A 22,625-nucleotide genomic window follows, 5' to 3' on the forward strand; every position below is an offset into this window, starting at 1 on the left:
TGCGATTGTACCTTAGACCTGCTGATCATTGTGCAGTTTTTTACTGAGCAAGGCTACCTAATTACTTTTCAAGAGCTACTTGCATTGAGGTCTTATTCAGTGGACAAAATAGATGATTTTTGATGATACTCTTGAATTATCCCACACTTAAAAACTTCATAAAGAGTGTTTCTATTCCTTTTAAATGAAAAAATACTCAGTCAAATGAACCCTATTACAGACTGTGATAATTAACTTTGCCATAGTCCCATTTAATTAGCCAAAAGTGGAGTATGTGCAAGGGAAGCCACAAGAATGGACAAGCAGGGAGGTTTCTGGTCACAGCTGTAGCTCATTGAGGTGGTTACATAGCTCAAATGCAACTTATCCTCACCATGTACAGCTCAAGTCAGTTGTATTGTTTCATTGCTTTATTAGTTCTCTACTCATTTAAATCATGAAATGGGGAGGGAGGAATTGCCTGTTTGCTCTGTAATTTGGAAACTGAACTATAATTCATTTGTTACTGGTGTGTTACAGAATTGTGCCTCATGTACATACTACTGCAGAGTTTTGAAGAATGGCAGTCCAGGGTACAGTTCAGCTCACTGCATGGTGCCAGGAAACAGCAATTCTGCAGGATACAAGAATAGCTCATGTCTATACTATCTTCGGGTGCAGAAGCTACTATCATACATGTGGGTGTATATAGGTAGCTGGGCGGTTTCTGATATAATTTGGATGACTGCTTCATATTTTAAATCTGTATGGGCATCTACTGATTCTGTGCCCTGTTCCAGCATGTCTGACAGCTCTGTAACCTTGGACAAAGTACTTTTTCCTTGTGCCTTTTTCCTCCTGCCCATTGTCTGTTTAGTTTGTTTGCACTGCAGGGCTTTTCAAGGAAAGAGCCATCTCTTGCTATTGAGCATGTCCAAGACCTAGTTCAGTGGAAATGCTTTCTCAGTTGAGACCACCTCTGAGGTCCACCATAAATCAAATCATGGGTGGCCTTTACAAAGTGTCTCCTTTTAGACTGAGCAAATGAAGTTCTGCTAGAAAGAGTCTCTGGAAAGCAATATAAAAGGCAGCATGGTAAATGTGTTCAGCTGAATTAAGAGTTTTTCACTCTGCCTACGCTGTCACCTGTACCACAAAATTTGTGTCAAGGGAATCTCAGTTCTGTGCAGAAGAAATACAGTTCTTGCAAATGGTCTTCCCAGCTCCAGAGTCTCTCACCTAATTGAACAGCGTGATTCCTGCAGCTGAATGCATGACCACAGCTATAGATTAAGGCCCAAATTTGTTTGTTAAAGTGCAATATGTAATAATAATGGAGTTTAAATGACATGAAATATGATCTGAGGGCTTAGGTATATAGGACAGAAAATACTTACAGAATATAAACCTTCCAAAAGCTCTTCAAGACTAATATTCCTATCAGTGATATGGCTCTAAGAAAGCAGGTTTTTACCTGTTTATCACAGGATCATTCACCCATGCATTAATTTCTGAAAAAAAAACCCCAAATCAAACCGCCAAAACCAAAACCCAACCTACTTGTATTTGCAAATGTGAATGATACTTAACATAGTGGGACCTGGAGGATGTTCTGGTCAATGCCAGTTCATGAAATCAGTTTGAATCTTGCAAGATACTGACCAGTCTGACCTCTTCTGCATGCCATGAGAGTTGAAGGTGCTTCACGCTTGTGAATCAGTTCTATGGTGTTTTCTGTTATGGTGGAAATAATATCAATTTTGAAGGAAAAAAGAGGTGAAATCAGAAAGACAGTGCCCTATGAATACTGAAATGATCCTAATGAGATGTTTGTTAACATATACTCTATTTGGCACAATCTGATGCGTTCTCAAGACAAATTGGTTTTCCCTCCTTAAAAAGCAGTCTCTGTTTAAGCAGTCTATCTCCCTGCCAGTGTGCCTGCCGATTTCCACCCTTTAGGAAGTTCACAAAAAGATCTTAAGTACTTTTTCTCTTTTCTGCTGACAAAGGAAGTTTTTCAACTTTGATTTAGGGGGAGGCCAAGCAACTGAGGAGGCTGGGCTGGGGCCTTTCTCGATTTAGGCAGTGACTATTACTGTGCTAGGAAGTAAAATGCTGACTCAGTAGTTCTGGAGCCTTCTTTGGGTGGACCACTGCATCAAATGTTCTAAGAAAAGGCATCCCTTGTTCCTCATGGCCCTTTTTATTCTGCCTCTTTGAGAACAAACAAGGTCAAAGGAGGAGAGAGCAGAGTGCAAGGTGGCAAGATTAGTGGCTTCTGTGAGATACTAAAATCCAGCTCCTACTTGGCTTCTTGTGGAGGAGGGACATATGGTGCCCTACTGAATCAGAGGAAGATGAGGAAAAATGTGGCTTCTTAGCGGAGGAGTGTTGCCACTTTTTCACCCACAGAGTCTAGCAACTGCTTCATTGTTGGCTTTCTAGTTTCACACTAAAACCAAATCAAACCTAAGCTAAGCTAAAGTAAGCTAAGCTAAACTAACCTAACCCAACCCAACTCCCTAATTTTGGCTGAGGGAGAGCAACTGCTTAGGATGCTTTCCTTCAGCTTCTCCCTTCCCACTGTGAGAGAGGTCCATGGCTTCAGTAAGGACAGCAGCAACTTAAGACAGCAATAGCATCATTTCAGTTTTGACAATCTGGAGGTGCTTGGCACTGCTGTGACCTGAACTGAGCCCAGAGGAAATGTAGAGCTGTGTAAAACCATTGGGATAAGCACCACACTGCCAGCCTCATCAGCTCCTGGGATGGATAGGACAAGACCATGGCATTCAGTGGGTGCCCTGACTCAGCCCTCATACACTACATGTCAGATGGCTCCTTTGACTTATACAGCTTATCTATGGGGCAGTCTGCAGCCAAATACCAGGCAAAAAGGACCACTGAGGTGTTTTTCTTGCCTGTGTGCCTTGAGGAATGTAACAGGAGAGGATGGTTATGGTCAGTGTCCACTCTTTTTCTCACTATGATAAAGTGCATTTTCCTGGTCTAGTTTTAGGCAGTGTGTCATTAAGCACAGTGTCTTCTGTGGCTGAGTGCATGTTGTCCAAAATTGCACCTCTTCTGTTTGGATTAGCATGGTTTTAAGTGAATATGAGTAAGAAAGAAGCACAATCTGCTTTTGTTTCTTCCCTCTGGATTTGTCAAAGAGAAAAAAACCCAACCTTAACATCTTTCTTCTACAAGGTGATGAGAATGATATCATACAGTATTAGTTGAAACTGGAGGAAATCTGCTATTTGAAAACAATTATGTTTCATGCCATTAGACTGTACAAACTAGCCAAGTGATAATTATTAATGACAGAATATTCAATAAAGATTAAAATATTTCATGTTTTTCTTTCATTGATGTAGTGCTGCAAATTTATGACCAGTAAGAAATCATATGAAAGATCTGTCAGCTTTTACTGTTTCACATCTTATCAAAACTGATTTCAGAGTTTGTAGTACTAAAAGTAAAGGGAAAAATGCAAGCTGTTTTTAATCAAACTGGAATGTTAAGTGATCACCATCAAAATCTTTACAGTGTTGATCTGAGTATGAAGCAAAGAACATTAATTTGTCTTTTGTTGACTTAATTTAGTGGCAACCACAGCCTTTAAGATGTAATGGTAGACAAGTTTGTGTCATACCACTGCCACTGCCACTGTACATGTGAACACGCATCTGCTTAGGATTAAGTCCTAAGTCAAAACACCAATGAGGTCTAATGCTACCAGTTAAAGTCAGACACAGTTTGCACTGAGTTTTATGTGAGTAAGGACAGCACAATCGGGTCTTAAGCCAGATGACAGTGAATTGAGTTACAAGGCTGAAAGTATTTCTGCAAGTAAAGAACTGCATCCCTATGTAATCTGATCAGGTGTCTGCTAGTATGGCACCCAGAATGGCAGGGCCACCTGACTGTATCTGGGCAGGAGTGAGGACATAGACCTTCTGAAGATCTGATCTTCCTTCATCAGATCAAGAAAGGGACTTTGCCCATCCCTTCCTCCTCACCAACCTTCCCACAGCGAAGAGAGTTATTTGGAATCTTCAGAAGCTGAAACTCATGAGATTTTCACTGGCACTTTGCCTCTGAGAATGTTTTTACTTATCCACAAATGATTGAGCTTTAATTAGTTTCTCATCATTTGTATGAGCAGTAACAGTATATTTATTTCATTCCTCTGCCAATAGTTCTTGCATATTTTTTGACATTTCATAAACTGTATTGTCAAGTGCCAGGCTTAAACCTTGCACAGATGGAGGTAGACAGTAACAGATGATTAAAATGCCTAAATAATCAAATGTATTACAACCCGCAGTTCTGCTTTAGCATTTTATAGGAGTGTGTTACTTCATATTTAAAACCATAAGGGTGCTCTGTTAAAGAAGCTGAGAGAATAAGCCAGAGTGTTCTTCAAATTCATAAAGATTAATAAATGAAGGGCATTCAGTGTCATCTTCAGGGCAATCTAAAGAATAACATTATCTAAGTTATGCAGACATTCTGCCTTTAATTCCGGCTGTATTTACAGAAACTTCCCACCCATATCTCATTAGTTCAACATCATTGTTCATTTGTGCAAGTCCGTTTTAAAATTAATGAATGATGGGGAATTAGAGAGTTACAGCAGTGACAGCAGGTATTTAAAAAACATTGAAAGCAAGAGTGAAGAATGCTGCGCTCTCAGGAAACAAACTGATACTTACTGAAGTCCATGCAAATATTTGAATGATCTAAGAAAGACCAGAAGAAAAAAAGTAAGAAAAATAGTCTCATTGGATGGACATAGGAAAGTAGATCGTTAAACACAGGGATAGCAGAAAGATAGACAAGTACAAAACTGCAAACAAAATTACTGTTTGCCCTGCTCACCCAATTTACATATTTGGATGGATGTACAGCTTTTGTTATATTGAAAGAAGTAAAATATTCACAAAGAGGAAGTTAAAGTTAGTCCCAGAGGCTGGGGTAACCACAGCTAGAACTGTGAGAAAAATAGGATTTTTTTATTTGGGGACCAAACCTGTATGTGGAAATAAGGTTGGGAACTTGTGTGTCCAGGAAAGTTTGCTTTAAGTTGGTTTCTTCTACATATTGAACTGGGGCAGGACTTATACCCCTCATTTTTTAACATAAATTGATACTGGAAAGGAAACATTTCACACAAAGGCTTGAACTATATACTTGCAAAATGAAGGGTGGAAAACAGCTGATCTATTTGAATTTTGTCCAGCTTTTCCAGTAAAAATATTTTACAAAATGTAAGAAATTTTCGAGAAGTTTGCTAGTCCCCAAGAAACACTGTTTTAAAGCAGTTATTTTATTTAGAAAGAAACCAAATTCCCAAACCTGCCATCCACTCAAAACGCAGGCCCCATTTAATTGGATGCTTAATTACTGGCACCCATAGGTTGGTTCCTAGATTGCACAATCAGCCGGCTGTGACAGCCTTTCTTTTTGGTGCTGCCCCGGTACAATGTAGCTGAAACCCTCTGTGACCCCTGGGAATGCCAACAATGGAGATGATCAGTCACCGCATAGGCAGTTCTCCAAGGGGTGATCGCTTTGTTTCAGGTCTTTCTAGAAAATGATTCAGAGTTTTGCAAGTCTTTTAGGTTTAACGTTTCTTAGGGTGTAGATTAAAAACCGTGTGACTCGGAGTAGCAGCATGAAACAAGTATTACCTCTAATGATACCAATGCTGGACACATGCTGGAAAGTATAAGGGTTGAACATGGAAAGTTTTGCTATTAAGTTTGCTTTGAATATAACAGAACACGAGTTCTTCCTCCCCACTCCACGTCCCCCTCAAAAATACATCAAATCAATGGGATAGTGCCTTGTGCAAATGAAACACTATTATGTTTCGTATCAGAATGTACAACTGTTTTAATCAAGTTGAAGGTGAGGTTCTGAAGCTGATATTCAGATATGGCCTGTACTGCAAATCCATGGGTCATTAAGCTGCGTGCATGGGACAGAAGTACATTTTTAAAGTTCATTTTGGAATGTGGGTCAGAGGTCCTTGGGTCCTCTAGTTCTTGCTCTAAAGCCAGAAGCTGCAAGGCTTGTTTGGGTTTTCTGTGAGATGCTTTATGAGCTGTTGCCTGTGGCATGGGAATCAAGTCATTTTTCAGAAACTGATTGTGTTGTTGGCTCTGTTCTTTTCCTGTGGAGATTTGGACTGTATTTTACCTCTTTAGTTGTTTTATAGGAAGGAATCCTACTGAGAACACCTGGAGTGATACAATTACAGCATGCGCATTTAAAACCATGGGTATGCCTCAGCTTCCTGGGGAGCTGGGAAGAAGTCAGGGAGTGAGCCATGTTCTTTTGGGCTGACTGCAAACCATTCAAGGTACTAGATACCATTTAAATTTCAGTGCAGGTCTGAGCTTTGAACAGCCCCTTTCAGGCAGCCAAAGCAGACCTTTTCCGGTAAGGCTAAGAGCACTCCACAGCCAGAATGTGTGTTAATTTGGTTGCTATCTGATGAACATGTGAAGGGTGGAGAGGGAAAACACAGCAACCTCTGGCATTTCACTCCTTCCCCATCCCTGCAACTTCCATTGTTACAATGCTGCTAAATCCGCTTTGCCCATTCAGAACTTAAGTAAACAGACATTGTACTTGTGGGGAGTTATGCAGCATTTAAAAAAAGGTCTAAGTTTGTTGAATAGGGTTGGATCAGTACTGGGGTAGGTTGGTGTCAAAGGCTGGATTTTGTTATATCCAAGATAGGGTTGGGAAGTGACATACTGTAGTTTTTCCTGAGGGATCTGTTTTTTAAGTGCTCACAGCATGTTTAGAGAATGAAAAGTACAGTTTCAGACCCTTTCCTGGAGAGTGCATCCTCTGCTACCTGCTCTCTGAGAAAAGATTTAGCCCAGATAATAACCCAGGTAATTTATTTAAAGCTCTAAATTCACATACTTTGCCTTTTGTAATGTTGAGACAGAGGAGATCTTTGGAATAGAGGGATTACAGGCTTATTTGAATTATAAAGGCGTTGACCTCAAGCAGCCTTTTAGTCAAATCTGTTGTTCTTGTGGTCAGCTTATAATCATGTTTCTGTGATATTACTGCAAAGATGTAAAATCAGTGCTGAGTTCAGAGTACTCTTACTCTAATAGTAGAGTTTCCATCAATCAGGGATATCACAGTAAGTCATCCTTACACCCCTTGCTCTGCATTTTCACCTTGTGCCTCATGTTGCCTTCAGTGATTGCTGAACCTCTCAGTTGACCAACTCAGCTTCCTAGACCAGAAAAAAAGCTGAGTAATTTTGTGCTGGTTTAGTGAATTGAACTTTTTCTCCACAAATAGATAAACACCAGAGCAGGTGAATGGTGAGGAAACAGCAGGACCAAGACAACTGAGAGTGAGGGCAACAGAAAGGCAGAAAGCTGATGGATTGCTTCAGCCATCATATGACACTTTCCCCTAAGTCTGCCTTGCTGAAGCTTTTCCACTTTGCATACAAAATATTAGAAGTTGGTTAGAACAGAAGCCTCCCATGTATACCCTGTGGGACTTCCTGACCAGCAGGTTACTGGCTGTTCTGAGCTGAGAGGGTCTTTGGCAAAAAGGAGACATCCCTGTGAAAACATTTGCTTTCAGCAAGTAAACATTTTGTGTTTCTTTTGTTCAAAAAACTGTCTTTATGGACAATTTCCTACTGAGCCCTTGTCAAGATTTTGTATTTTCCCTTCTCTGGTGAAAGTCCCTAAGACTTTCCTTTTAGAATGAACCACAAACTTGTCTTTCAAACCTAAACAAAACCTCTGTATGAGCTATTCTTGCTTACTGTCAGTTGGTGTGGACTGTTTCTGCTGGCTAACTTCTGTTTTGTTAACAGTTCGTTTTCCAGTCAAGCCTGACCTACCTCTGTCTTCCCACTTGCTTCATCCCAGGGCTGTCTTGGCAGAAGTTTTGGCAATAAGGAACGAAATAAGCAGTTGTATGTATGAGGTGTGAAGCGACTTTGCTTCAGTAAGTTCAGAATACCTTGCAAACTCATTCGGCAATATTTATGCAAGGTTTCAGCAGAGTTTACTTTTGAAGTAAATATTAAAGTGAAATGAGGTAGTACAGCACTGTCTTTGAATGCAGAGCATTATTTTACACCTCGTTAGGTCTATTTTTCCTACTAGTACAGCAGTGGCAATTGGACAAGTGAAAGACTGATGGGATGAACAAAAGTGGTGTTCCTTTCCTAAGCATGCCAAATCCATTCTGTAAATGTGGCATTAAAAAAAAGGACCTCAAACCACATGGCAGAAGTCAGGCCTCCCAAGGAAAACCTGTGCTACAGTGCTTTGCGCAAACTCTTGCACCTCTTTGTTTAATGTTTCAGAACCTTCTTCCCCTTGACATTAGAAGAATCATTTGTGTGCAGCTAATTTGCTGTTTTACTTAAAAGGAAATATGTAAAATAGTATGATTGTGGTTGGGGTTTTTTTCTGCTTTTGAAAATTTGAAGGTTTTATAATGTTGAAAACAACTTGATCCTGTTATTTAGCAAGGCCTTTATTAATCTCTCTTAAGCAACAACTGTTACTGTTGTTTTGGGCCCTGCTGGTCCCAGCACAATTGCTGCAACAATTATCATGGAAGAGCTGTCCTAAGCATGTGTCTGAGATGCCCTGTGTGAATAAATGGTGTAGGTAGGAAACTTATCCTTGCTCACAGCTCCACACTAGCCACTGACCACTTGTCTAGACATTTAAGAGTATTACAATAACTGATAGTAGCAAGATTCCTTTTTTCTTAGGGATATCATATAGTGATTGGTTCAGATGATCTCTCCTGTCTCTACTTGCATCATGTCTCTGGCATCAGCTAAGTGTGAATAAACCAGCATAAGAAAGGAGCCACGAAATGTGAGCTGTTTTACACAAAACCCCACAGCTTTCACAGGTGCATCAACACTGTTGTAGATTTAGTGATGCTCTATTTTGACCTAATAATGACAATGCTATGGCTTTTGAATACCCTTTTTTTTTTTCCTGTAGAAGAAGCTTTGCAGTGCTACCCCTTCATACCCTGTTTTTCTTGCCTACAAGAGTAAGATTTAGCTGCTGATACAGGATTCTAAAAGGCTTGGGGGTAATGGACTGAATTAAACATTCCTCTTCCAGCTGCTGCTGTTCACAACACTTTTGACAGTTAAAATACATCACACATTCTCTTGTCTGTTTAATATAAACAATTAGTATTTTAAGTGGAGTCCAGAATCAACCCTAAATAGGAGGATGCAGACAGGCAGTTCACATAGGAAACTAAGCAGTATCCTAAATTTATATAAAAGTAATTTGCAATCAGTTCAGCCTGTGTCTACCACAGCACATCAGACTGTGGAAGCTGAGAGATCAGTTGCTTGCCTTCTGGGGATGAAGGTTTCATTTTTCATCTCAAAATTATTTTAGCACAACTTTTTATCTGAAATGTTTAGGATGAAATATAAAATTAAGGGGAAAATCAGAATTAGAATAAAGTATTTTTGTTCTCATATACGCAAACACTTAACCGAAGACTAGTTTTGGGAAGCTTGTCTAAAGAAACTTTTCCTTTTTCTGTTTTTCTATTCTGGAATGAAGGTGTTTGAAATCACAAAACCCATTAAAACAAAAAAAAAAATTGGCTTCCCTATAGGTTTACTTCCTTCAAGCTGAAATAACTGTGAAGTAACAGAAAGTCTTTAATACAAACTTAGTAAAGAAGTAACATTGTGAGAATAGTAGCAATCTTTGCAGTTTTAGGCAAACTGCTAAAATTTATTACCTAAATGAGAGCATTTTTAATAAAAAATTATAAACTGAAAAAGCTCTTCACTCCCTACAAAAGGCATCCAGGATGCAATACTATGGACATATGCAAAACCTTTCTGTTTTGAGTCTAGACAATGCATGGCTCCATAACAGAGAGGAGGTAACATTCTGTATGATACTGCTTCACACAGGTGGTCTTGAAATTTTCTGTACCTAAAGTCAAGGCCGTTGTGGGCTTCAGGATTTCTCTGGAAACCTCTCTGACAACTTTCCTGTGTCTAAAGCTAAGCGTGCACCTCAGTGTGAAGCTGGACCAGGTCTAGCTATCATTTAGGATCGATCCTTCTAGCTACTAGGTAAATTTAGGTTATAAACTTTGAATCAATGACTTTCCCTGTATTCCTCTGCAATGGTTAGTGGCATAGTTGCACTCAGCTGTAGGTCTACAACAGTGAGTAGCAAATAGTGAATCATAAATAAACTTCTCAACTTTGCAAAAGGAAGACAGGAAATCACTTTATTTTAAATTGAGACTTCATCGAAAATTAAATGGTCCCCTCAGACCCACATGGCAGCTTCTGCAGCCGTCAGCTCAGTTTGTGCCTTTAAAGAAAAAAAGAGCAGGGCACAGGAAATAAAAATAAAAACAGCTTCAGGTTGATCAGTTTAAATTTGTCCTTCCTGACATGCAGATTCATCACACTTCTTTCCTGGTGACTACTTCATTAGCTCAGTTTAGTTAGATATTCGGAGGGATTTTTATCTTCTGACTCCTGAAATTCGTGTATTCCCCCAAGAATTTCCCATGTCTGACTGGAACTTTGTGTCTTTGTAGTTTTAGCTGGACTCATTTAAGAAGTTGCTTTCTAAATGATTCTTCTTTTGAGGTCTCCAAATAGCATTTGAGGAGTCAGCTCAGAGCCCGATTCCTGCTTTTCAGGAAAAAGGGTCTGTGCCAGCACTTTGCCTCTGAAAATTTTAGTCAGAATTTTTTCTTTTTTTTTAAACTCTTCCTGTGATACTATTTCCCCTTGCTGCTCATGCCCTTTCCAGGTATCCACTTGAAAATTTTTGCCCAGTTACAAAAATGCATCCCAGTGGCTCAGAGTGCAGCCCGCAAACCTGTCCCATCAGGCTTCCATCACTCATTGCTATAAAGCTGAGATGCCAAGGTTATGAGTATATTGGATCATTTAGCAGTTGATGAGAAATGCCTTTGTGTATCTTCCCCCTTTTAGTCCTTTCTGAGGACGGTGAGAGCCAGGTTAGGCTGGAGCTGTGGTGTGTGCTTCTTTGAAGGGTTCAGTGAACTGAAGGTGATGCTTTTTGACATGTGAGCTCCAGATTATGTACGGAGTGGTTGTAGTGTTAGCTCACCTACCCGCACAAGAGCTTCATCTGTCCTTGGTTCCACCTGCATGTGAAATGTCATCACTTACCTGCCCTTGGTCATCGGAGCTCTGTGGTGCCTCTGAATGCCTTTGAACAGGAGGGAACACACGACAGAATGGCACTGCGCTTGTTTCCCAAATGTTTGGGTAAAAAACCCCAAAAATCTGGTCACCCATTCTGGTTCTAGTGGCTTTTTTCCTCTCCCCCGTCACCATGTTTGACTGTTTGAGCTCCTCGATAGGTGCCCTGAAAACACAGCTTTGCAATCACGGGCGCGTGTGTTTATTTGTAAGGTTATTTCCCACGAGTATATTTGCTTATGAAATCAGCAGATGGACACAAGGCTGCGGGCTGCCACTGCGCCTCTGCGCCCTCACGGGCTGCTCGCCCCCCCCCCCCTCGCCCCGAGCCTGTGCGCCCTGAGGCGGTGACCGGCACTGAGGAGCACCCGGGCAGGCCCGCCCGGGCCTTGACTGGGGGCAAGGCTGGGCCGTGACGCTCCCTCTCTGCGTCCAGTGCCTCTCCCGAACATCTCTTCCGCAGGCAGCGGGAAAAGGGGAATGGTGGAGACGTGACATGTCCTTTTCTCCCTCAAATGCTATGGCCTGTAGGCGCTTCTTTTCTCTTGTTCCTCTGCCTCTTTCCTCCGCGGTGTTCATTTGGGAGATACCGGCTTTCGGAGGGTGCGAGCAGCCGCATGCCTGACAGCTGGCCTGCACATCGGGCTTGCGGTGTGAGGGCAGCTCTCTTGGTGCACTCAGGACGTGTGAGGCACCCCGAGCATGGCACCACCCCAGCGGTGGAGTGAAGACCTCTGCCCGACGTGGGCAGTGGGACATGGAATGGCCCAGGGGACAAACCCCAGGGAAACACATATAGGAAGGAGTGTTCAGTGTTGCAGATCAGAGTATCCAAAGAGTGTCCGTAACTGGCAACATGAGTTGCAGCTACAGCCAGCCTAGTGCTATGGGAGGCAGTGCACAATGAAGACAAATCCCCACAAGTATGGGTAGTTACCCATGAGATACATGAATGCATCTGTTAGAGAACTGTGTGCCCACTCCTAGCATCTTGCCTCTCTCCAGTTTTCTCCTGCACACTGGCCCTTTTGCCGATTCTCTCTAAATCTTCTCTTACTTCTCCTCTTCCATATTGCATCAGGTTTCTTTCCAAGCCAATTACTCCTTTTTACATATTTCTATGCCTAGAATAGCGTAAAAGAAAGCAAAACCCTGAAGTGAGTAGGATGTTTATAAACCAATTATTTGTCTGCAAAAACATGTACTGAGTATAATTGACTTCCACTGTGACCATTCGTAGTGTGCCTAATTACAAGTGCTCTTAGCTTAGGTTGAAAATTGCTTCCATGCCTTGAGCAGTTTGTGTATGGTGCAGTTTGTATACAGTATGTTTGGTAACATAAGGAATAGCACAGGTATCAGAGCAGATAAGAGACCTGTGATAAGCTGATGTGCACAGCAGCCATGTTAGTGCTTGCTCAATCAGTCTTTGGGAGATTCCAGAGGGAAGCTGGACTTCCCCCAGCAGAGCAGGAAAGGAGAAGAGCTCTTCATGAGATTGTTTTTAAGTAGTTTGCCAGTTACATAGTAGGGCTGTAAGAAGTTTTCTTTGACATCTTCCTTGACAGAAAATGTGGCATTTAGCAGAAAGGGCATGCTTTGCTTTAGAAACCGTAACAGAAAGCAAAACAGGTGGTGAACATTATAATCTGAATTACGAACTTTTCTATTTCAGTTTCAGTTTTCAGAAGTTTTTGAAGTGCAGCTGAAGTTTTCCACAGAAAACCTGAAGGAAAAGGAGTATGTGGGAGTGTGTATTCACATATATATTGTTTTTGTCAGGCTTTTCTGTGAAGAAAAGTCTTTATTTTCTAGTCAGCATTACTACCTACCTCCTTTTGTTTGCATAAGAGGTTGTTAATAAGATTTAAACTTCTCCCCCAAACCATCACTAACTCCAAACAATGTAACCCCAAAAATCATTCTTTTTTTCTTCTTTTAGGATTTTCTGCAGTGCCTATGGCTGTTGCATCCTTTTGTGTATGGTGTTCACCCATATGTTGTAGAGATAAAGTTTTAGACAGAGGACACTGTAAAGTTACCCTGGGTACCAGATCCAGGGTGGCAGTAACTCAGAAGTCTTTGCATGATGCTGCTATGAATAGCTTTTGCACTTCCCAAGTGAAGGAAGGCTTCATGGCAAGGTTCCTTGCAGGACTTGATGTGCCTGTAGCTCATGATGAGATGATCCTGCACTGGGATGAAAATCCTGCTCTGGAAATATATTTATTTTAAGGACTAGCATGGTGGCTAAACTGTAACATTAGACAAAGAGGAGGGTTTTGCTCTCCAGCACTTCATGGTTTCATCAGAAGGAGCCATACCCCACTGTCCAGGAGAGTCTTGGGTCTCGAATGGCCCTTACAGCAGAACTGTTGGTTTGTGGGTCTGTCTTCACCCTGCTGTTCAGCATTCTGTTCTGTCAGCCTTTCGCAGGCATTGCCATCTGCTAACTGCCCCGGTCTTGGCCCAGATCCTGATAAAAGCTTTCCTTGATTGCCAAGAAAATTATGTCCCTTCTTAGTTATTTGTGACCAAGTTCCCTCACCAAGACATCTCCTTCAGTATCTAAACTAAACAGAAGAGAGCCTTTGTCTTTTTTTTTGTTTTAATCAGTGTAATAACTCTTTCCCTTGTATCAGAACTTTACAACTGTAATGAGACCCTCTTTGTCCAGCTGTAATGAGGAGGGGGCTTGTCTGCTAGAGCACTCAGTGCTGAAGGCACTCTAGAAGGAGGATGGGCAGAAGGAATATAACTGCAAAAGGAAGACAATACAGGCTGTCCACCTCTGTAGTTTCAGTTTAGTGTGAAACTGTGTTCTGGCTGTTCTTTACAAACTTTATTTCCCAGACATGCAGAACAATACTACAGGAAAATATTTCCAAAACAAGTTGTGGATGTTCATTACTGAAACACCCCGTGACCAATTTTTCAAATATGCACTTCATCTGTGACTGCTGTTCCTTTCAGTGCCAGATGCTGATTATTACAAGGTTGTGTTTGCTGTTGTTTGGGTTTTTATGTTAGTTTGTTTTTTACTTTCTCTGTGAACACACTGCATTAGGATTCCAATTTTTTGAATCACTTCCATCGTAAGGCCTGCCAGATCTACTGCTATTCTGATTTACTCATCCTATATGAAAGCTTCAGTTATTTTAGTGAATTGCGCAGATAACTCATAGCTATATCATTTGCAAGATATTTTAGAATATATACTTTTTTTACTAATACTGCTTTTGGAAGGAAAAGAAACCCCCCATTTATTTTAAGTTGAATGCTTTGGACTGAGGTTACTAGGTCAACAGCAAATTTGAAAAAACTGTTTGAGACATTTCTTGATGGCATTTTAAAATTATAGCTTAAGGTTACACTGCTTCATACGATTCTGTTTGGTTCCTTTGATGCTGAAGAGCTACAGCTGACTTATGTGTAAGATATATTTTTAAAAACATTAGCCATGATGTCTGTAACAAGAGGCACTGTTCAGATGAGGGGAGAAACCCATCCTTTGGGAGGAAGTGAGTTAGATTCAGTAGTTCCGTTGAACCTGAACCAAGAAAGAAACCATTAGTAACTCAATCTTTGTAAGAAGACTTGAGGAAGATCCCACCTCCTCCCTACCTGTTGATTTTAGCATCAGCTCAGATGATGGAGATTTCAGGAGTGTTATAGAGAAAGGCTCTTAACAGCCAGCTTGTATTTAGTAGTATTTTAGAACAGAGTCAAAGGACTTAAGAAAGGAGCTAGGGCAATAGTGGTATTGTAACAGAGTTATTAATTGCTAAAGAGAGCAGGCCCCATGCTTTCATTGCTCAAGAGCCATCAGGGGCACTCTTGTTCTGAAAAATTCAGATATCAAATGAAATTGTAGATTAGAAGTTTCAGATCTCCCTTAACAATAATTTTAAACAAATATAACCTCCTCCCACTAACAAAGAGGTCTGGATTGCATATGATGTTTCATAGTAGTTGTTTTGATGTTTAGAGTGCTGTAGCGGAAACAAACAAATACCACCTTTATTTATGGCTTTCTCTTCTTTATTTCCCAAGTGAGAAACCTAAAGAAAAAAACTGATGACAATTCTCATAAAAGCTTCTGTTAGAAGCTGAATTTTTTTTGTAAAACTCCCTTTCCACATTGTTCTGTCAGAACTGCCTGCTGCAGTAACCCAGCTTTGCTGTTAGAGACAGGTAGCATGTTAGAGATAAGCCTTCTCTTTAGTTTTCTTTTTCTTTCAAAAATTATGCTCCATGTTGTCTTTGTCTCCTATCACAACCTAGCTACCACGCCAACGCTCTGTGTGTTCTGCTGGAAAACATTACTTATTATCCTTCTTATATATGGATAGTGCTGGAAAGGACTTACTGTTTTCTTTCCAGTGGAATACATATCTAATGTAAAGTTGTTTGCTGGTGAACAAGAATGTTTCTGTGCCTGATTCTGTTTCTAGCTATATTTGGGTAAATTAGATGAACCTCCACTGAAAGTAGTGTTACCTAACAGTAAAATATTTGTAGGTAAGAACATTTATTGTGCATTCATCATCATGGGGATATTATGAAAAATACACCAGGGTGTTATCCAGAAAAAGCCCTGTACCTGCACAGGCATTCTATATAATAGCAATATGTCACTTTGTAGTTTTACATTAAACTTGCATGTGAGAAGTTACAGCTGTGGGTGCCTGTGTCTTTCAGATTCTGTTTCAATAAACCTGTGAGAAAGAAAAAAGTGAAAGCCTTTCAGCTTTACTGCAGTTTCAAAGCAGAAGTTTTATTACCTTTTTTTTAAGCCTATACGCTTTATGTTTTCACACAGACATAGCTTCTCAGTGCAGATAAATGATGAGACTCTACCTTAAAAAGCCTTTAGGTTTTCATTTATCCACATTAGATTAAAAGGGAATCTGAATTCTAAAAATACAGCACATCAGAGAAGCAAGGTATTTTTTAGGTCAAGGTCCTCTTTTCCATCTGGTGCCATTTGGTAGTTCTAACATCTTCCATCTCCCCCTAGTTCCCCATGTGTAAATAACTCACTGAAGTAAATGCTTGAAATAATTATAGCAAAGAATGATAAAATGCAGGCTGAACTTAATCTCTTTGAGATCTAAAATAAGAAAACCTTAACTACATACAACACAGTTATTGAAAAACTGTGGAGGTCTCCAGTTGGCAGGTGTATGAAATAGGAGTAATGTCAGAGCATTACATGCTTTGGGATTGCAATTGTGGCATTCAAAAAAATGTCAAAAGGAATATTAGTTCAGGAGTGGGGAAAAAATAGCCTAGCAGGGCTGATTTTTGAAAGCAGCCTGCCGTTTTGCTTCTGCAAATAATTACAGACTCATATTTTAATGGTTAGATGTCTAAGTGCTTGCATCCATTTTTTAGGAAGTTGGAGATCTAGCTACAACAAAATATGTGCAAAATTGCAAAACTGGAATGAGGTTTAAGATGCTTCTAAAGTGGATCAGTCAGTCCAATCCAGAAAGCTGCATTGCTTTCCAAATGTTTATGGCAACAAAATATCTTCCTTTTTTTTTTTTTTCATTGTCCCAAAAAGAGTCCTGCAATAGCCCACGAGTTCAGGTGCTTTAGAACTTCCTGGGTAAATGTGAAAGAAACAATCTGCTCCTGCTGGGGTGTCGTATCTCTGCTAGGGATGGCCAAAGGGGGCTGGCCTGTAGGCACACCATTTACTGTTGCTGCCATACTCGATCATTACAACTACTTTGGCATCTCAGTTTGAGAAGGAGACAAACTGTTCAGTGTGTCAAGTGTCTGCCTGTGTTGTTGTGATACTCACCTTTTGCAAGCTGCCTGTACAGATGCTCACCTTAGGTGGCTCATTAGTCATACAGACTCAGTTGGGTCCCTAGAATAGGAGGCCTGAAAGTGAGAAAGAAGATGCCTCCCTTGAATGATATGAAACCCTGCACCCAGGACTGCAAAAGCAGCATCCAGAATAGGTTACCAAAGCCAACATTTCTCTTCCTCCCTGTTCTTCACTGTTGCTGCCCAGGGCAGTACTGGGCCATCTCTACTTTGAAGAAAGCATGAAGAGGCATGAACTGCTGTTTTTACTTTGCCACAATAAGGACCAACATGAAAACCAAAAGATTAGGTTTTGATGAGGGGAGTGTGAGGTGAACTGTAGAAATGCTGCGCAGCTTTTATAAATTTGGGGGTATCCCACAATGTGAAAGACTGGGACATGACTCAGTGTGTGTGACACAGCAACATAAGATCCTTTCTATTACTTATGCAGGATGGAGTGGAAAAGATCTGTCAGTACTGTTCAGTTTACACATGCTTTTCACTTAAGTACTTGACAGAAGAAAGCTTCATTGCTTTAGTGTATTTTAGATTCAAGAAAAGATACTTGCTATGTATCTGAAAAACTATTCATCTCTGTGGCTGGCTTATTAATGTACCAGAAGTTGGCCCTTAGGACATAACATCCTGCCTCCCATTTAAAGGGTCATTAGAGCGAGCTCAAACACAACAGACTTATTTTAAAGCCCTTTTATATTGTCAGTGTGATGCAAAGTGGTTGTGAAAATAAAGAGCCCATTTTGAATGTCTGTAACATGCTAAAAATTGCTGACTGTTACTGTGTCATACTTCTCCTCAAATGAAACTTTACATTCAAGGATATATGTATTCACAAATCTTAGATGCTGTTCGCACACACGCAAAGTGCAAATGTCATTTGAAGTTGTTCACTCAGCTGGGAGACTCCCCCCACTCCTGTCTTGTCTCCTGTAATTACCCTTTGCCCCTTTCCTGCAGCAGCTATTTCTTCCTTGCTGTTATGTTTTACTATCCTTCAAAAGACAGTGTCTTTGCTCCTGCTGCCCATCCGATGTGGTGAGCTAGACCTGACAGAAAGCCATCCCTGGAGAGGGTTGAGCCTGAACACCAGGGTTTGCTAAGGGTCTCCTCCGGTGCTCAGTCTCTGCAGTGCTAAGGGTTACTTTCTCTCTCTCAGCTCAACAGAAGCAGAAGAGATCAAAAGGGTCTTCTTTCACCCTCATTCCTTTAGAAGCATGCCCTTTCTAAGTAGCCAGGTAGCCTTCAAAGGCAGGCTGAAGCTTTAATGCTCAGCTGACACCAGTCTAAAATGTAGAGCGAGTTGGCCATTTTGCAGCCTTATGGCAGGAAGGAGGCAGGCACTGAGGAGGGCAGGAGTGGAGGAGCAGCAGCCAGTGAGACAGCAGGAGACGTAGCCTGGGGCTTGCAAAGGGGAAGCCACTGCTGGGTCTTTCAGCACTTACACAGAAATTTTCTATGAATAGTCCGTGGGGGTCTAGTTGGCTTTCTACGTCATTGGGGGTTGCCTGATGTGCAAGCAGCACCACTTCTACTGCTGCTTCCTGCCAGCTTTTGAAGTAGAGAAAATGGCCAGAGAAGGCTTAGCAAAATATCGAATGGGTTTTCCACTTAAGCTCAGGAGAGAGGAAATGAGACAGCAGAGGGGAATTGATTTTCCTGGTGAGTTTGGCTCATCAACTCAATGAGCAGTTCACTTGTCTTCCTCTCAAGGTCAGTGGAGTGACAGCATGCCTCACTGTGCCCTTCGAGACCTTTTCTGTTGCAGGGTTTGCTCAGTTTTCAGTCAACCCTCATGGAGTTGCTGGCTCATCACAGTAATGCTCATGACTGGCCTGCTGTGTCACTCACAAAGAGATAGCTTAACTGAGAGTTGAAAGTCCACAACTGTGGAGGTACTGTTTCCTAGTCCCTGTCTTGGGGACCGTATGTGGCAGTCATGGAGCCTTCGGGACAAGTGTTACATGGAGCATGAACTGACAGCCTAAACTGAAGTTACTCCAATTGGGTACAAAGGCTACTTTAGTGGGAGCTAGTCTGTTTATATAGGTTTCAGATGACTTCATTTTTTAAAAGTGCATGGAATGCATCCAAAGCAAATAATTTTTCTATGGTGAATGGGAAGAACAAAAGTAAAAGTCTGGAGAAAAGGGGATGGATGGTCGTTCTTTAATGTCAAAGCTGACATAAACACATCTCCTCCAAACCCTTCTCAGAAGATAATTTTCTTAGCAAGACACAGATTGCTTCAATCTCTGTGCAGCAGCCTTTGAAGCTTCCCAATTATTGCTGTTATGGAGGAGGCAGGGTTGTTCTTTGCGAATTTCTGCATCATTGAAGTGTTCCTCCTCTGAAGGCTTTCACATGCTCAGACAGCTGCCTCTTTGGAACTTCTCTGCCATCACACTGGGCAAACTGATATGTCTGTTTTGCAAAATTATTAAATTAAAAGAAAGTAAAAAGGCTTCATGAAAAATATACTGACCATCTGTATGAAAGGCCTTGATTTTTGTTAGATGGAGGCTCAGCTAAGATGATGATGATAGGTGTTAGAAAGGGGCCACCAATTAGGAGACATCAATTTTTCTGTCAGCAGGATAACCCCTTTTACAAAACTTATCATGTGTTTATTCCTTTTCTGTTTGTGAAGGTATTTGTTTGGCAGGGTTATTTTGCATGAGAGGAAGAATTTATAAATTGTTTTTCTGTCGCTGTCGTTACTGTACTGTTGAGTTCCTGTCTTGTGGGATATTTTTGCTGTTCAGAGTTCTTGCTCCTCATCTGTCTGCTGTATGTAACTCTTCCACTTGCAATACTTTTTGGAGAAAAAAAAAAGATTCTACTTCTGCAGTATGTTCCTTAGTGGAAACACTTGTGATGGTAATAGGCACCTTGGGAGCATAGGACTTGGGGCTTGTAATGCCTTTAGGTTGCGGGCTTAAGAATGCTACTATATAGGTTTTCTCAAAAGGAAGAGAAATATTCTGACCATTTCCTTCTTAAAAATTTATGCCTGTTATGATTGCACCCTCATACATGTTTTTTCCATATTTAATGGTGTAAGATACAACTGAAGATACAAGGACTTTTTTTCCAGTTTACATGCTTTCTTTACCCACAGCTTTCCCAGCTGCTGCTGTGTTTCTTAATAGCTTATTGCAAGTCATGTTATGAAATTATCAGTAGCAAATGCTTAACAGATATTAGAAGAAGAAACAAGGAAGTTCTGTATACATGGCATATGTGTAATACACACAGAGCAAGAACTGCCTGCGAGTGTTATATTTGGCAAGAGACTGAATGAGAAGGACAGATAGCTGCTGGGATTTCAGATGGGCAGTGGTAGATGTTGACATAACCTTAAAGCCTATCAGGTTCTTATGTGGGAACCCAACTTCAGGAAATGGAGCATATGATGACAAGTTTTTGACGGGTGGCCGAAAAGTTACAGCTGTGTAGTGGGTATCTGCTGGGACACTGAATAGACCTGTGTTGTTTTTTATGTCTGTTGTGGAGAGAGGAGACTTGGCATGGAATGCCTAAAGAGTAGAAGGTCATTATCTAGATGAGAAGTGGCCATTATTAGTAGATCAGGTATATACCTCATTATCATCTGGTGTCAGGTCATGCTGCTCAGTGCTCATCTAGCAGCTGTGTTGAACATACATGTTAATGAGGGCAATTGTTTCATCCTGGATGCAGACCACATGCAAACCATCTACTAGTGTCTACTATAGGCACAGTTATGACTCCACCTGTCAATGGCTGATCTGAAACACTCATTACAGTTTTGAAATTAGACATAGTAGTACTGATCTCATTCTAATGTGTGGTCAGTGTCTAAGTACATCCTTCTGGGTGTGATCATGTCTTCATGAAGGCAAAGGTTAAGGCAGGTTGGGGGTCTCTAAATTGCAATTTGCCAACTCTTTTTTGAAGTACCTTTACACTTCAAAAGCAAAAGCACTCATGTTCATAAAGTCTTGCTGTTTGTCTTCAGGGTGGAATTTGTGGGGTTTTAAATTGATGGTGAGCCTGAATCTAGCTTACCTGAGCCTCAGCTAAACTGTTACTGCTGCTTGTGGTAGAGTGAATGAATATGTTGAGATGGAAGATGGGCAGCTAGTTTACAGGCAGCTTAGTGCTTGCCTATAAACAACTTTGTATTAGTCAGGGAGCAGGATTTTCCAAAAGTAATTTAGGATGCAGAATCTCCATTTCTGGTTTTTTAAGACTCTGGAGTGAGATGAACTTTTTTCAAAGTGTGATTCTGTCTTGCATTTTACAATGTCATCTGCCACGGAGGCGCCCTCTTTTCTTATGTACCGCATTCTTCTTTTCCAGGTTGGCCTTCCTTCTATGATGTGATCAGTCCTGATGCAATTACTTTCAATGATGATTTCTCCTATGGGATGCATCGGATTGAAATATCCTGCAGTCAGGTTAGTTTACAGCACACAGAGACCATTCCGATGGCAAAGGCTGCAAAAATCATTACGGCGTGCTGTATTTTTCCTAAGACTTGCAAACCTTTCAGTTACATTAAATATTAATCATTGTGAGAGAGCACAATGGGTCATAGGTATAACAGCTGGGTGGAATGAGCTAAAGGCACAAAAGGGCTCTTTGGAATGCACATTGTTGTCTCGTGTGAGATTTAACGGAGCAGATGTAAATGGTAGGATTCAGTGCTGAGTCTACAAAAATTGTTTTCCTGAAGAGGGTGCCTTCAAAAGAGCTCCTGAGCCTGAGCCTGAGTCTGGTTGACTGACTCCCACACGTGAGCAGTTGTGAGGGAAGTTGAAAGCAGTGGAGCGACTGTCTGTGTGCTGATTCCATCACTGTGCATTACTGTGCAGCTGTGCTAACTCATTCCCAACACTCGTTTCCAGCACAGTCCTAATGGGTGCCTCAGACAATCCCATCTAACATAATAATGAAGTCAAGTCATTCAAAACATGCCCGAATTTTCCGTTATCTGTCTTGTTCTACTTTCTCTCATCCTTTGTGCTGATCTCTTCTCTGTGAAGGGAATGGCATAATCATTACCTAGCAAAGCAAGAAGCTGCTGCATTGATGTTTGGCAGATATACCCAGCAGCTTGCAGTCCTTTAGCTCCATACATAAACTCCTCTTGAGAGAAGAAGCAGCTTCATTTGCGTAGTGATAATTTGCTCTTCTCTTTCCAGACAGTATTGATGGAGGGATAACTGTTATCCCTGATAGTACCCATCACTAGTCAATCAGTCCTCATATAATTGCTCAGAGCAAGTTAAGAAGCTCCTCAGAAAGAGGGAAGATTGTCTTTATGGAGAATTCATTAACTTCATTCTGGGTGGAGGGTTTGGCCTAACATGTTAATGGCCAAATCAGCATGTCTGCAAGTATGTCATGTGTACTACATAATTCTGTAGGTTTTACATCGATGATATGCTTTAGAAGATCCACTTAACACTTTCTGGGAACACCCATTTCCCTAAATTCCCTAGTGAGGTAGCTGTGGGACTGGAGACTGAGAATCTTGTGCTTCACCAGTGAATACTGGCATAAT

At 41.0% G+C, this 22,625-nt stretch overlaps 1 protein-coding gene across 1 annotated transcript in view; it reads left to right on the top strand.

Annotated features, from left to right (window-relative positions):
• The window catches only part of MSRB3 (methionine sulfoxide reductase B3), a gene marked incomplete at both ends in the record, with an annotated part of 85,073 nt that overhangs the window by 58,354 nt on the left and 4,094 nt on the right, over positions 1-22,625 (top strand). Inside the window, one exon of the mRNA XM_080623328.1 lies at positions 21,419-21,516. Within this exon, the coding sequence (XP_080479454.1) occupies positions 21,419-21,516 (98 nt within the window). The remainder of the gene's footprint in view (positions 1-21,418; positions 21,517-22,625) is intronic.

The sequence above is a fragment of the Psittacula echo genome, assembly GCF_963264785.1.
Source record: "Psittacula echo genome assembly, chromosome: 1".
NCBI lineage: Eukaryota > Metazoa > Chordata > Aves > Psittaciformes > Psittacidae > Psittacula > Psittacula echo.